General features: G+C 46.2%; 1 protein-coding gene across 2 annotated transcripts in view; it reads left to right on the plus strand.

Moving 5' to 3' along the window:
* Nucleotides 1-672: 672 nt before the first annotated feature.
* Nucleotides 673-15,988, plus strand: part of MAP3K21 (mitogen-activated protein kinase kinase kinase 21) — a 76,254-nt gene continuing 60,938 nt past the window's right edge. The window contains exon 1 of one of the 2 annotated variants that reach the window (XM_002717355.6): nt 673-1,780. In XM_002717355.6, coding sequence (XP_002717401.2) covers nt 961-1,780 — 820 coding nt within the window. In that variant the 5' untranslated portion in view covers nt 673-960. The remainder of the gene's footprint in view (nt 1,781-15,988) is intronic. The other variant, XM_089312281.1, reaches the window with a different exon arrangement.

The following is a 15,988-nucleotide window of genomic DNA, read 5'->3' on the forward strand; positions in this document are numbered from 1 at the left end:
TCCGCAGGCAGCGAAGCGGAGGGCCCAGGAGTCCCTCAGGGTGCATGCCACTGTGACACAGCTTTAGACAGGCTTCCAAGTCAAGGGCTCACACTGGGCTCCTGCAGGCGACGTGAGCCGGGAGACTCGGTGCCTGACAATCTGCTTACGGAATGACGTCCAGAACGTGATTTCCTCCATCCCTGCTCACCCTCTCTGCTTCCTGATGGCCTCAGGTTCCCACTCTCTTACTAGTTGCCCCCAAAGTAACACGCCCATTAATTCTCCAGCCACTCCCACCGATGTTTAGAGAGGTGTCGACTTCCCAGCCTTCGCTTTGCCTTCATTTAAGGGTTTCTGAAAATGTACAGCGACTCGGCTGCCTCCGCCTGCCAGAACTCGTGGGGACTAATCACCAGGGCCCCGGGAGCGGGCGACCTGGCACCGGCGCCGACTGGGCGGGCTCGGGAGGGTGGAGCGGCCCAAAGGGGTTGGGCGGTTGGGCAGGGTGGGGACACTCTCTGAGGGGCGGCACTGACCTGCAGAGGGCCGGGCGGGAGCAGGAGGTGCTGCGGGCTCCGGGGCCGGCTCCAGGGAGCTGGGCGGGGCCAGGAGGGCGGGCCGGCCCGGCCCAGGAGGCGGGTACTGAGGGGCCGCACAGACCTGGAGAGGGCGGGACGGGCCCAGGCCACGGCTAGGCGGGCGTGCGGCGGGGCGGCCGCAGGCCCAGCGCGCCACCATGGTGCGACAGCGCCCGGGGGCTCGGGTATCGCTGGAGCCAAGGAGGCGGCCGAGCAGGCACGCGGGCTGAACTGAGACCTTCGGGAGTGGACGGGAGCAACGCCGTCCGGGTCCGACTCCTGCCCACCAGCCTCCCCTCAGGCGCGGACGGTCACCCCGCCGAACGATGCGCGTCCCCGGCCGCCCCGGGGGCTGAGCCCGCCGCTCCGCGCTCTGCCCTCGCCCCACCGGCTGCCCCCCATGGCTTTGCCCAGCGCCGAGGGTGCGGCCGACACGCCGGTGTCAGCGGCCCGGGGCGCCCGGGCCGGCTCCGCGTCGTCGTCCTCCGGCTCCTCCGGAGGCTCGGCCTCGGCGGGCCCCGGGCTGTGGGCCGCGCTCTACGACTACGAGGCGCGCGGCGAGGACGAGCTGAGCCTGCGGCGCGGCCAGCTGGTGGAGGTGCTGTCGCAGGACGCCGCCGTGTCGGGCGACGAGGGCTGGTGGGCCGGCAAGGTGCAGCGGCGCCTCGGCATCTTCCCCGCCAACTACGTGGCGCCGTGCAGCCCGGCCGCCCGCTCCGCGCCGCCGCCCGCGCCGCCGCCGCCACCGCGGCCCGGCTCGCCCGTGCACGTCGACTTCGAGCTGCTGGAGCTCAAGGAGCTCATCGGCGCCGGCGGCTTTGGGCAGGTGTACCGCGCCACCTGGCAGGGTCAGGAGGTGGCGGTGAAGGCGGCGCGCCGCGACCCGGAGCAGGACGCCGCGGCGGCGGCTGAGAGCGTGCGGCGGGAGGCGCGGCTCTTCTCCATGCTGCGGCACCCCAACATCATCGAACTGCGCGGCGTGTGCCTGCGGCAGCCGCACCTCTGCCTGGTGCTAGAGTTCGCCCGCGGCGGCGCGCTCAACCGCGCGCTGGCCGCCGCCAACGCCGCCTCGGACCCCTGCGCGCCGGGCCCGCGCCGCGCGCGCCGCATCCCCCCGCACGTGCTGGTCAACTGGGCAGTGCAGATCGCGCGGGGCATGCTGTATCTGCACGAGGAGGCGGTCGTGCCCATCCTGCACCGGGACCTCAAGTCCAGCAACAGTAAGTTGGCGGTGGGAGGGGGGGGCGCCGACCACCCCTGTACCAGCAGCGGGCTGGCTCCGCAGGGCGCAGTGCCAGGTGCCAGGAGGCGGGGGTCAGTCTTGGCGGCGCCGGCGCTATCTCATGCCCCGGCCTTGCAGGGCTCAGAGGTGCAGCTAATCCTTGGTTCCCTGCTGTGGGACAGGTGACAGGCCTGCCTTGACGTCCTTGGATGCCTTTTTAAAAACGCGGACCAGACTTGCTAGCAGATGCCACGTTTGTGAAATACCTGAATCTACTGGAGAGCCCAGGCGGCATTTTGGTCTTGCGGTACCGTGGGTGGGCAGACCTTGCCGACCAAGGCCTTCCACGGAGCGTGAGGGACCCGTGGTGGTCCTTCCCCACCTGGTGGCCCGCCTCAGTCACACTGCCCCTTGCCTTTCTCATTGCTTTTCTCTCACTTTAAACGTGGCTTCACTTATTTTGACTTTTCCCAAACATCTTCATTCGGATGTTTCTGTATATGAAATAAAATTCTGTCATTCGCTCGGTGAGTTCATTTCTCCAGACAAGAGGCATCTGTTTGTGCTGCTATGCATTTTTGGCTTAGGGGTAAGTGTACAGTCCTTGCCCAGGTACTTGAAATCTTAAAGACTTGGGCTGTGTCTCTTACCTTTTTGTTATTTATTTGAAAGAGTTACAGACACACACACACACACACACACACACACACAGAGAGAGAGAGAGAGAGAGAGAGGGATTCCATTTGCTAGTTCACTCCTAAGATGGCCAGAGCTTTATCCAGGCCTCCCACGTGGGTGCAGGGGCCCAGGCACTTGGGCCATGTTCCACTGCTTTTCCCAGACCATTTGTAGGGAGCTGGATTGGAAGTGGAGCAGCCAGAACTCCAACTGATGAGATGCCACAGCCACAGTCAGTTTTTCTCACTGTGCCACAACATGGGCCTCATCCCTTATGTTATTTATAAATCAAAGAAGAACTGCAAGCAACATTAATTTTTTTCTATATAAAAGAGCTAATAGATTGACCGTTTGAAGTTGTTTCTTTAATATTGAAGATCATTTCATTTTCTTAGCATGAGGTGAAATCTCATGAAAGAGTAAAGGTTGCGGCCTGAACTGGCATTGGCCTGCCACAGCTGCATGTCTTTCAGCCTTGTAAAACCTGCTAGGACAGGAGCTAACTGAAATGGAAACATTGTCCTCTGAGTGCAGAGAGAAGCCTGACAAGAAGGAGTGATATATTTGCTGCATTCTTATGTTCTTTCCTATTCAAAATTCTTCAATACTGAAAATTTACTTGAAAATTACCACTGTAGCATTTTCATTATGTGCAGTGGAAGTAACTTGAAGGTTGTAGCTTTATACAAGCATTGGATACTTTCAGGTTTTATGACCTTTCTTCCTGGTAAGTCTCTCATTATTTAGATTGCAACTGCTGAAACAATGGGAGCAAAGTCTAACAAAATACGGTGTAGAAAGTGGTAGTGGTAGAGGTGTCCTGAAGGCCACGTGAAGGCGTCTGGAGTGATTTGCATGCATGTAGACTGGTAAAAACAAAACACATGATTTGCATTGCACTTTTTGTAAATGTTTTAAACTCAATACAGTCTTCACTGCCAATTTGTGCTTTTTCCCCTAAAATATGCTTTTATTGAAAGAAATGTTTAATCAGCTGCTGTAGAGCAAGTGACTTTCCCATGTGTGCTGCTCAGTGACATCCTGCAAACCTGTGTCTGCTGGGCGCTTTCTGCAGAACCAGGTATTTTAAGGACAGCAGCAACATCATTCCCTCCTCTGCGTCTTGGCAGGTGCAGCAGCTGTGTGACAGTATGGAGGCTGGCCTTCCACAAACTTATTCTGTTCTGAGACATCAAATCTCCAACAGAAACACCTCCAATTGCATAGCCCCTTTTATGAAAGAGTGACAGGGACTGTAGCTTTTACATTTGCACTGGACCTAGTGTTGTTTAGTTGCAGTAATTCTTGAGGTCTCTGTTCACACAGCAGAGTGTGGTTGCTAGTGTTTATAAAGCATCTGAGGGACTGCTAATCCATGCTGCATTTTTGCAAATAGTGAACGTGTTTATGTAAGATGTAAACTTTGTTTTAAAAAAATGTGCTTTTTTATTTGAAATTCAGAGCTACAGAGGGGGGAGGGGAGGGAGGAATGGCAGAGAGAAATCTTCCGTCTGCTGGTTCACTTCCCAAATGGCCACAACGACCAGGGGTCTGGGCTGATCTGAAGCCAGGGGCCAGGAGCTTCCTCTGGGTCTCATTCATAGGTTCAGGGGCCCAAGCACTTGGGCCATCTGTAGCTGTTTTCCCGGGTGCATTAGCAGGGAGCTGGATGGGAAGTGGGGCAGCCAGGACTTGAACAAGTGTGCACATGGGATGCCAGCACTGGGAGCTCCGGCTTTACTCGCTACACCACAGCGCTGGCCCCGAGATGTAAACTTTTTAAAGACTCCTATCGTTATTAAATAGTGAAAGGAACACAACCCTGGAATAATAACTATGGTCAAATAATTTGTATGGACGCAAGAAAAAGTAGGACAGTTGAGTGTAGACTATGTGTTCATAGTAGATATTATATAATTTGAAGGTGATTGCATGCTACTAAGTTTTTCAAAGACTTCTCACACTTAGAAAAAAATTCTCACTTTCTGGAGCATGTTAATTTCTATAATTGTCATGTAAGAGTCCCTTTAAATTGTTATACCCTTCAAAAGACTTAATTGGCTAGTCCCCAGCCTAGCCAAATATTTGTTATCATATGACCATTATTATGGTTATTTAACTATCACAAAATGAAAATGTGCCTCAAGTGTGTGAATCATAGTGCCTAGCGCATAGCCTTGTTTTGGCTGTTTCATTTCACTTGTTCAATGAGTAAATTCAGGTATTTTGGAATTCTGCTATAAGTGAAGCTCCAATTTCTTGTTCAGACTTCTGAGCATAGCAGATACCCTATTAAAGTATATTTGTTTGACTTTACTGGATATTTGCTAATGGTGGTAGTGAGTTAATGATAATGTAAACAGGTTTCAAAGATCAATATTGAATTTTATTTTCACTCCAAAGTCTACTTATGTAACAAAGAGCCAGTGAAAGACAGCTTGGAACAAAGTTATTGGAAATTATTGTTTAAAACAAATGTTTAAATTTGTCCAAAGGATATATTACTCTGGACAGATTTTCTCTCATCTTTTCTAATGGGTCTTACATTTTTATCATATCTTGTGAAACAATGTCTATGTTGAAATTGTAGCTATTGTGTTGTAATGATATAAATAACGTTGTCCCTTTGTTAGCAGCAACAGACTGAAAGTTGAGCTAGATTGGTAGTCTTTAAGCATCATTCGTGTTGTAAAACCACTGAGTCTGGTAACTCCCAGTGTGCACAATAAGTAGAAGACACTGTGCTTAAAGTCTGTTCATGTATTTCAGCTAGGGAACAGTAGAAGGCAGCTTTGGGTTGTTGTGGAAGTTGCTCCTGAGCTTCAGCTCGTTTATTTGATACCTCCTGAGTGCCTACCGTGTGCCGGTCACCCAGGGACACACTGCCAAGCCTGAAAAACCTGCTGACATAGAGTTGAGCCTGGTAAGAAAGACCAGAGGACATCCATGCAGCTGCAGTTATGAGTATGTGGTGCTATCACGAAAATAAAGTCAAGGGTTGGAGAATGACCAGATGGAGGATGGGGGTGCTCATTCAGAGAGGTAGTGCAGGGAAGCTGCTCTAAGGAGCATGAAACTGTCAAGCCAAAATCCAGGCAAACGAAGATGGAGCAGCAATGAGCCTGGCTTATTGGAGGAGATGGGAGAAGACAGCGGAGGCTCAGGTCTCCAGGTGGAGAATAGAGGGCCAGGCAGGCATGGATCAGACCTTGTGGCATCCATCCATGTTGGATGGATGTTGGTTAGATATTGGATTCTCCTTCATCAGAGGAGTCTTGGAACATTTTGTGCCGAGGAGTAGCGTGATCTGATCTCTGAAAGAAGACATGGGCTGAGGTGCAGGAGAGACTGCTGTGGCCTGTGAGTTAGGGCTGTTCAGGTGGGCCATGGTGCTGGCTGTAGATGTGGTTTTCAGAGCAATTCCTGGGGGAAGTGAAGCTAAAACAGCACACATAGGAATTGCTGAAGATGGTTAGAATTATTAGAATTTAGTCCAAGTGTTTTATTTATCCTGGCACAGTTCAGGTTTGAAGGAAGATCATGTGGTGTCCTTCATGTTTCCTTGTTTCTTTTGGTAATGTTGCTTACTATAATCTACCTTTTATTTTCTTCAGAGGAAAATGATGATTCAAAATGATGAGCCACACATTAAAGTAGCCACTTAGATACTTTTTATGTCAATGGTTAAGCATCTTTTATCTTGATGTTGTTAGACTTTCAGACTAGTTATCTATTATTTTACAACTACATTTAGACTCTATAAATAGACTAAGTAATATTTATGGCTGGCGCCGCGGCTCAATAGGCTATTCCTCCGCCTGCGGCGCCAGCACTCCAGGTTCTAGTCCTGGTTGGGGCGCCGGATTCTGTCCCGGTTGCTCCTCTTCCAGTCCAGCTCTCTGCTGTGGCCCGGGAGTGCAGTGGAGGATGGCCCAAGTCCTTGGGCCCTGCACCTGCATGGGAGACCAGGAGAAGCACCTGATTCCTGGCTTCGGATCAGCATGGTGCGCCTGCCACAGCGCGCCAGCCGCAGCAGCCACTGGGGAGTGAACCAACGGCAAAAGGAAGACCTTTCTCTCTACCTCTCTCTCTCTCTCTCTCACTGTCTAACTCTGCCTGTCCAAAAAAAAAAAAAAAAAAAAAAGTAATATTTATTATAAAATGTGATTTTTAGTCCTTTTACTGGGACACACTGCAAAAGGGATCTAATTTTTTTTAGCTTTCCCTAGCACAGTGTAAATAAAGAAACTATTGAGAAAATTATAGCAAATATAATCTCCAAATAAGATGTTTAAATAGCTCATAACAGTGATTTGGGGTATCTCTTAATGACACTGTTATCAGTTAAAAGACGAATGTCCTCTCTCCTTTGTTCTTTTACTGGAGGCACGTAGCTTCATGCTATAGCTGCTTCCTGTTCAGGGGGCATAGAGAGGTCAGTCCAGGTATCTCTGTAGTAACAGAGACCTAAATCTACTCTTGGAACAAGGTTAGCTGTAGGCTATATCTTTATTAATAGCAATCTCAATACTGTCAATGCATCTTTCCCTACCATTTTCATACTTGAATATTAAAAATATAAATAGACCACTTTTTTTGGGACTTTTGGGCAGGAGCCATTATTTAGTTCTAGCTTATGCAAACCATACATATCTCATCATTTTTTGTAGTCATTATTAGTTCTATCGAAGCATGGTAAAGGAAGGCAGGGAGGAAACCTCTATGCCACCCATCTCAGAAGGTCATGGGTAAGCCTGTTTTCTCACACTAGCCTTTGCGTGTTAAAATGTACCAGAACAGGGCAGTGAAGGGTAAGAGCCTTCACTTTAAAGTGCCAGTGTCATTGTATACTAACTGTGTGACCTTGGCTATGTTTTATAACTTCATGGAACCTGAATTGCTTGATTTCTGATATTGTATAATGAATTCTTCTCCTGGAGATTGACAGAAAATCTGCCTAATGTTTCTTACCCCTTCTTACCCCTTCCAAGGCAGCTGGTAAACACTGGCACAGAAGTATATGGCCTTCTCAGGGAACACTGAATGGTTGGGTGTGGCTAGAATGGAAAGCGGGAAGGGAACAGGCAGTTTGCATGTGGCCAGGCAGTGAGGGCCTTGGATGCCAAACCCTGCTGTGTGGCTATTTCACAGCACAGGAGAGCCATGGAAGCTTCTAGAGGAAAAAAGTAGTGCAGTCTACTCCTCATAAACAGAGATCGTCAAAGAAAACCAAGGCCAGCTCCCTTATGACCATACTGTCAAGGATGGTGAGAACTGCAGTAACTAATAAGATGATTTACTTAGACTTTGGTTTGATTTTAATTGTTTATCATTTACAATTGGAGACTAGTTTTTATAATCCCTGGTTGTGTAGTATAAATTTAGACGACTTTCTGTCTCTGATTTCTAGCTCCTTCTAGAATTACAAAATATTATCTAGATTTACCACATCATGTTGACAATTTTAACTCCAAATGTCAGGGACTGTCCCAAACCCTGCAAGGTAACTGAGATGCTCCCAAAAGGTGGACACACCCTGATGATGAGATTTTATAGGGCAGAAGGGTTCCTGGGGAGGCTGGGAGAATGGGAAGGATTTTATTGTGGAACCTATAACTTAAGTTTGTATGATTGACCCCTCTTTGGGAATTTAATAGTTTTGAAGATTTACTTTTTTTTTTTTTTTTTTTGAGAGGCAGAGGCAGAAAGAGACAGAGTATCTTCCATCCTTTGGTTCATTCTCCAAATGGCTGCAATGGCCTGAGCTGGGCTGATCTGAAGCCAGCAGCCAGGAGCTTCTTCTGGGTCTCCCAAGGAGGTGCAGAGACTCAAGGACTTGGGCCATCTTCCATTGCTCTCCCAGGCCATAGCAGAGAGCTGGATTGGAAGTGGAACAGGCACGACCTGAATTGGCGCCCATATGGGATGGCAACACTGCAGGCTGCAGCCTTACCTACTATACCACAGCACCAGCTTCAGAAATTTAATTTTTAAAACTCATATTCAAGTATTTCTTAATGCTAAGTGAGTGCTTTTGACTAGATGGTTGTGATAACTGGATTGATTTAGGGCTTATTGACTGCTGAGCACTACTCCTAGGCTATCTTCAGTAATTTTGCACAGCAGCCTTCTGAGGCAGGTACTGTATCATCCTTGTTTTATAGGTGAAGGGCCTGAAGCCAGGAATTAATTGACTTGGTCAAAGTCACTCAGCTTGTCAGATATTAGGGTTAAGAACTGAATACACGGCCTGTGATTCCAGCACTCCAGCTTATAACCTGTCCATAGAAAGCCTAGATTAGCGGTTGACCAATACTTGTTTTTAGGACTCCCAAAGAGCTTTTGTTTCCATGGGATATAGCAGTTGATACTTACCCTATCCAATGTTTAAAATGATACATTTAAATTATTTAGTAAGACAGAAATAACAATGGGCCCATTACATGTTTAACATAGAATTTTTAATGGGGAAAAATGGGCCCATATTTTCCAAAACAAATTTATTAAGGAAGGTGACATGCTTTACACTTCTGAAGCTCACTTTAGTGCCCCACTTTGATGGGAGACACATAGGTACTCATAGGTGCTCCTGCATTCCATCTATTGCCATGCTAGGGACCCACAGGTCCCGGGGACATGTACTAAGAACCTCTAAGGCTAAAGGATTTGTTCTGTTGGTGGAGAATGGCATTCTCTGGAGCAGAAATTCCCAACAGAGCATCAGATAACAAAAAATTCTGATACAACAGGATTTAGTCATGCATTTCCTTTCCAACATTTTTGGAAATCCTGAAATGCACAGAATTTTAAGCAAACATTTACATACCCTTTGACTAGAACCTGCCATTAACATTTTACCGACTTGCCTTAACACAGATCTCTCATCTATCATTCATTAGTGCATTCAGTTTATCATGCAGCAGCATGTGTGTGTGTGTGTGTGTGTGTAAAATCTTTCAGTTGGTTCTAATAGAGAGCCAAATTTGTGGACCAGATTTGTGGATTCCTTCTCATGGTTGGTTATCTGGGTTGATATATAAATTCTCCCATGGCCACAGGCTGTATCCAAATCAAGTTAATGATGGTTGGAATGTGCTGGGTGAGAGTATGCTTGGCTTTTCCTGTGGCTCTCAGGAAACGAACACGTGTAAGGATGTGACCCTCTGCCTCTGAGGACAACTGGTGATTGTGGTGTTTGAGATTTGAGTACTGACTGCACTGTATGTGGGCCTGGCTTTCTGGATAGGTTGATGTGAGGATCCAGTGAGATAGTGTGTATCTGGGGTTAGCAAACTTTTCCTTTCTAGGCCAGATGGTAAACATTTTTAGCCTTGCAGGCATCATGGTTTCTATTCCAGTTCCTCATTGCTGCTTTAGCTGAAAGCATTCCTGATAATGTGTAAACCAATGAGTGTTGTTGTGTCCCAATAAAGCTTTATTTACAAAGGAGGCATGGTGTGAGATTTGGCCCATTGGCTGCAGTTTGTCAATATCTGATATATGTCAAAGTGTGTAATTAACTCTAAGGCAAAATCTACATGTAAGCTTGTAGGTAGTTGCATTTTTTTTAAAGATTATTTATTTATTTGAAAGCCAGAGTTACACAGAGAGAGGAGAGACAGAGAGAGAGAGAGAGTCTTCCATCCGATGGTTTACTCCCCAGTTGGCCGCAATGGCCAGAGCTGTGCCAATCGGAAGTCAGGAGCCAGGAGCTTCTTCCAAGTCTCCCATGCAGGTGCAGGGGCCCAAGGACTTGGGCCATCTTCTACTGCTTTCCCAGGCCATAGCAGAGAGCGGGATCAGAAGTGGAGCAGCCGGGTCTTGAACTGTCACCCATATGGGATGCCGGTGCTTCAGGCCAGGGCTTTAACCTTCTGTGCCACAGCACCAGCCCCATGCATTTTTATATTTAGTTTAGGGACACTTGGAGTCCTTTAAATATTTCCTAATTTATTTTTATGTGAACCCAATGATACTAACAACTTTCTACAACTCTATATAAGCTAAAAGCATTTACTTCTTCTTTATTCTGTACAATGTGGTACCATTTAATCATAGTTATCATTTTGCTTGTGGGTAAGGGTATTTTAATTTGGCTGAGTTGGTTGATACAGGTTGGTCACGCAAGCACGTGGGGAAACAGTCCATGGCTTTGTTCTCTGTGGCAGAGCTGAGATCTGCATGTTGGGCAGGTCTGCTTGTGACTTGGGTTGATAAGTTGGGTCAAGGAGAAGGCATAAAGTAATAAATTGCTCTTGTAACTGTTTCATTCCCTTGGCTCATTGTTAGTTTGTGCATTTTTTTCAACTATTGGGAAAAGAGCAAATCATTTGCCATTTGGGGAAGTATTTTGATTTTACATACCGTGTTTGAAGATTTGGTTTCATAGGATTTTAAGTGAATTCTGTAAAGTTTTCTGCAAATAATACATTATTTTGCCAAAAATGTTGCTTTCTTTTTATAAATATATAAGTTTAGGATATTCTAGAAGATTCCTGCTTCAGTTTGCTTCACTGTTAAAATACGAAGTAGGTAGATTTTGGAACTAGATTGCATATAGAATGCAATCTAATACGTTTTCTAAGTTTTCTCGTGAACACTGAGTATTATATGTGTGCATGAAATGCCTTGTTCTGTGAAAAGTGGTTCAGTTTTGTGGTGAGCATGCTGAAGCTCTGTTTTAGCTGACTGCTTCTATATTTTCCTTAGGGAAGTCTGGTATTTGCTAAGTTAATGTGTTCCTTCATACAACGGTTACTTATTGATAGTGGACTGTGTGCTAGGACCATCCCTAGGCTCCTGGACATTTAGTAACTAAGAAGCAGGAAAAAATTCCCTCCCCTAATGGAGCACACATCCTAGTGGGTGAGACAGACATTAAGGAGAATAAATAATAAAATATGTAGTATGCTGAATAGTGGTGAGTGCTTAGTGTAAAAACCAAAGTTGAAAAGGAAGATGAAATTGATGGAGTGAGCAGTACAGTTTTGGACTGTCCAGGAAGGCCTTATAGAAAAGTTTGATTTTCAGCAAAATCTGAAGTGGAGTTGATCATTTGGGGAAGGGCACTCTTATTAGAGGGAACAGAAGTTGCAAGATTTCTGAAACAAGTACCCAGTAAAACAGGAAAGGAGTTAAGGAGTATGGAAGAGAAGGACATGAGGGAGAAGCAGAGGTCAGTAAGGACATGCAGGGCCTTAAGAGGTCTTCCGAGGGTTTTGTGGTCCATGTTCCATTGGTAGCAGTTTGAGACTAGAGGTAGGTTGGAAATATAAACTTGGGAATCATCAGCATAAGCTGGTATTTAAAGCCCTGAGCTTGGCTGAGATTACCTAGGGAATGAGTGTAGATAGAGAAGACCAGAGGTCCAAGGCCTGAGTCCTGGAGTCTCCCTAAAGGTCAAGGAGGTAAGGAACCAGGAGGAGACAAAGTGAGAGAGTGTTCTCTGGGGGCCACCAAGAGAGTTTCAGGCAAGAATGTTCGGCAGTAGCAAGTGCCACTGATAGATCTGTATTCAGATAACTTTCACTATGATGATTTTAAAAAGTTTTCACTTAAGAAAAAAAGATTTATTTACTTATTTTAAAAGAGTTACAGAGAGAGAGGGAGACACACACACACACAGAGAGAGAGAGAGAGAGAGAGAGAGAGAAAGAGATCTTCACCCCACTGGTTCACTCCCCAGATGGCTGCAATGACCAGGGCTGGGCCAGGCCAAAGCCAGGAGCCAGGAGCTTCATCCTGTTCTTCCACATGGGTGGCAGGGACCCAAGCATTGGGGCTATCTTCTGCTGCTTTTCCCAGGCCATCAGTAGGGAGCTGGATCAGAAGTGGAGCAGCTGGGACCTGAAATGGTGCCCTGATGGGATGCTGGTGTTAACAGGCAGCAGCGTTACCCACTGCACCACAGTGCGGACCCTTCATTCCTTCATTGTATAATATCCTAATACATTTTCAGGAGGCTAGATGTGAAATAGTTTTATGTAATTAGCAGCTGACAACATGACACAGCTTGTAATAATTCATTTTCATATTCATTCTTAATAGTATTCATTATCCATTTACTTGTTCATTTAACTACTTGAACATAAAAAATGTTAGTTGCAATACATTAGTTAAAAAAAAGACATAAGTTCTGTCCTCAAGCTACTTTTCTTTTTATAATTTCTAAAAATTCTTTTAATTAATTAATTAAATTGTGTGTGAGAGAAAGGTCCCCCTCCCACCCCATCCACTGGTTCACTCTCCAAATGCCTGAAATGGCTGGGACTGGGCCAAGCTGAAGAAAAGAGCCAGGAACTCATCCAGGTCTCCTACGTGGGTGGCAGGTACTCAACTACTTAAGCCATCACCTGGTAGATCCCAGGGTGTGCACCAGCAGGAAGCTGGAGTAGGGGAGCATAGCTAGGACTTGATCCCAGGCACTCTGCTTTGACATGTGAGTGTCTAAAGGACATCTGAACTCAGGCCAAATGCCTTACCTTCAAGCTACTTTTGATTTAATAAGAGAGATGTGACTGTATCTAAGTATAACCAGAACGGCACAGTCCAAATGTGTTAGAAATGTAGGGAATAAGACTGCTGAGAAAAGACAATGAGAATGTGTTCGTTGTGTATAGACTTACCTAGTTCTGGAGCAGGGCAGTATTGAGATTCCACAGGCTAATGGACTTGGTAGCAGCCTTGTAGTTAATGACTGGACTACTAGTCCCGTGCTCTGGTGCCGTGGTGCTCGAGTGGGAAGTAAGGTTTTTACAGTGAGTGGAAGGGAAGGTTGTTTCCTAAGTAGGCTTCCAGTACATGGAATTATTAGAATGTAGGGTTCATTTTGTACAGTACAAACAAGCCAGAAAGAGATCAAGAAGGGACTTGCATGTAGGCCAGGATGAAAGTTTGGGATTTACTCCACAGGCTGGTGAGTTGGGTCTGGGGAGGAGGCGGTAATGTCACAGTAGAAATGGATAGAAAGCAAAGGGAGAGACATTCTGTGGTATGTGGGAGGTGCAGAAAGTTGCCAGTTGTTGCCTGTGAATCCTTGATCATTGTCAGAGTTGAAATTCACAAGTCACTTTATGACTTCGGATTGCAAGAAGTGATGTTTGTAAATATATTTGTTCACACTGTTGCTTTTCTCAACTTGTTTTCTTGCTTAAGACATTCCTTTTGGATAATATATTCCTAGTTAATGATTAACTGAAATCCATTTGTCTCATTAAGTGGAATTTGGACACAGTGATCCTATAAATGTTGGAGAGAGACATTATAATTGCTTTTTAAAAAATATACATTCTATTCTATAACTCTGAAAATACCAACATGAAGCTTCAAAGCAGCTGAAAAAAAAATCAAGAGTCTCAATGGTTGAATGAATAGGCTAATTACAAGGTTATAAAAACCACTTGTTAAAAAATAGAAACAACAAGGGACAAATGTCTTCACTCAGGTCCCAGGAAAGGGTGCTCACAAGGGTTTGCCACTTCTCTGGCCGTGAATGTTTGTGTACCCGGGTTGTACAGGGTATTGCTGGTAGGCAGCGAGTGTCCTGCGGTTCTCCCTGAACTGACAGGAAGCGGAAGTTGGCCGCCAACCTCCTGTCTTTAGGCTGAAACCTGGCCAGGCTCCTGATTATATTACCTGTTGTGAGACAGGCTATTTTTGGTTTCGGTCACACTGCCCAAAAGATAAGGAATTTCAGGAATTCTGCTGGAACACCTCCGAAATATAATCCCAAACAATGGAGCCTTTCATGGAACTCTAAGTGTCTAATATTCAGATTGTTATTGTAACTTGTTTCTGTTAGTTCAAAGTGTGGAGGCTTTTAGTTCCTATGGAAACTTTAGACCTGGAGAAGGAGGATCCTGCCTTGCAACACATACTTATATCACTTGCTGCCATCATCCATGGGTAGGCAGGGAGCTCATTTTTTAATATTTCATTTTCTTTCTCACATTTAGTTCTGTTTTCATTGATGTCAGAGCTGTCTGGCCTTCGCATCTCAGGGGCTGCCAGCCTTCCCTCAGGGTCTGCAATTTGGTACCAGTTTTGGGTTTGAGGCCTATTTTATTTTATTTGTTTTATTTTTAAATAAATTTACTTATTTATTTGAAAGAGAGAGAGAGAAAGAGACAGAGAGAGGTCTTCCATCCACTGATTCACTTCCTAAATGGCCACAAGGGAGTGTGCCAGGCTGAATCCAGCCCAAGATACCCCCAGGGGGCCCCTGTAGACAGTCAGCAGGAAGTAGCCAGAGAGACTCATCGTCGCCCCCTTTCCTATCATCAGAAGGTCAGGATGGTAGCTTTGGGATCTGCATGGAAGGAAGGCCTACACTTCCGGGAATGGAGAAGTCCCTACCTGTACTTGCGGGGGAAGAAAAGTCCTTGTCAAGGTCCCTGCGGGTGCCTAAAGGTCAACCAATGAGGATCAGACCCGCCTCAACCTTTAACCCCCAAGCCCTGAATCTATAAAAGGAGCTCTCCCAATCTCTGACGTGCGACTTCCCCGGCCCCCGCTCTGTTGCTCTGTTGGGATCGGGGGACCTCGCCTGGGAGCAGAACCCCAATAAAAGCCTGTGAATTAATTGATTCGTTCTTCTGGGAAGATTTGTTACACACTGGACACCTTGCAGCCAGGAGCCTAGAACTCCATCTGGGTCTCCCACGTGCATGGCAGGGGCTTTAGCACGTGGGCCAATCTTCCACTGCCTTCTCAGGCATATTGGTAGATAGCTGGATTGGAAGCAGAGCAGCTGGGACTCTAACCCATGCTCATATGGAATGCTGGTGTCACAGTCTTAACCCGCTGGACCACAATGCCTTTGTATGTGGATTTATATAAAAATGTGCTCTGGAAAACAAAGTTTTATAGGACCATAATCCATTGTTATCATCCATTTGATGTCTTTTTGATGGTTGGAACAATTATTATTTAAAAGTCAAATTAACTGCTCTTATAAGGGGGCAAGAGGAGGTAACAAACTACTGTTGTTTTGGTTTTCATTTCTGTGATTCCAGTACATAAGGATAAAGGATTGAGGCTCTGAATTTCCTTTCCTGTAGGTATTTATTTTTCTTGATGTTCTTGAGTTATAAGGACCAAGAAGGAAATATGCCTTTAGCTGACATGGAAGAACATTGAAAAATTAATCTCTTCAGCAATGCACAAAATAAGGTTGATTTCTGCTTGCCTTGCCCCCTTGTTATAAGCAGTAGCGTTATGGGTAGCACGGAGGAGGGAGGAGAAAACGGTGATGCAGACTGCAGCTGAAACCCAGCCCTGTGTGTGCAGCCCTTTGAACCTGCATAACCTTTGCAGATTGTAATTCTCACCTCCTAGACTAGAGTGAGGGTCAGATGAGATGGTGAGTTGTGTGGAAGCAGCTCCACAGAGCAGGGTGTTAGCAAATGGGAGGCAACATTCTGATCGGGACTGTAGTAATTATTAACAGAAGCTATTCCACTGAACATTGTGATATATGAGGAGCTGTATTAGTGTTATGGTGGGTGCAGGAGAAACTATAAAATACAGC

The sequence above is a fragment of the Oryctolagus cuniculus genome, chromosome 13, assembly GCF_051225735.1.
Source record: "Oryctolagus cuniculus isolate XC-2025 breed Fujian yellow rabbit chromosome 13, ASM5122573v1, whole genome shotgun sequence".
Taxonomy (NCBI): Eukaryota; Metazoa; Chordata; class Mammalia; order Lagomorpha; family Leporidae; genus Oryctolagus; species Oryctolagus cuniculus.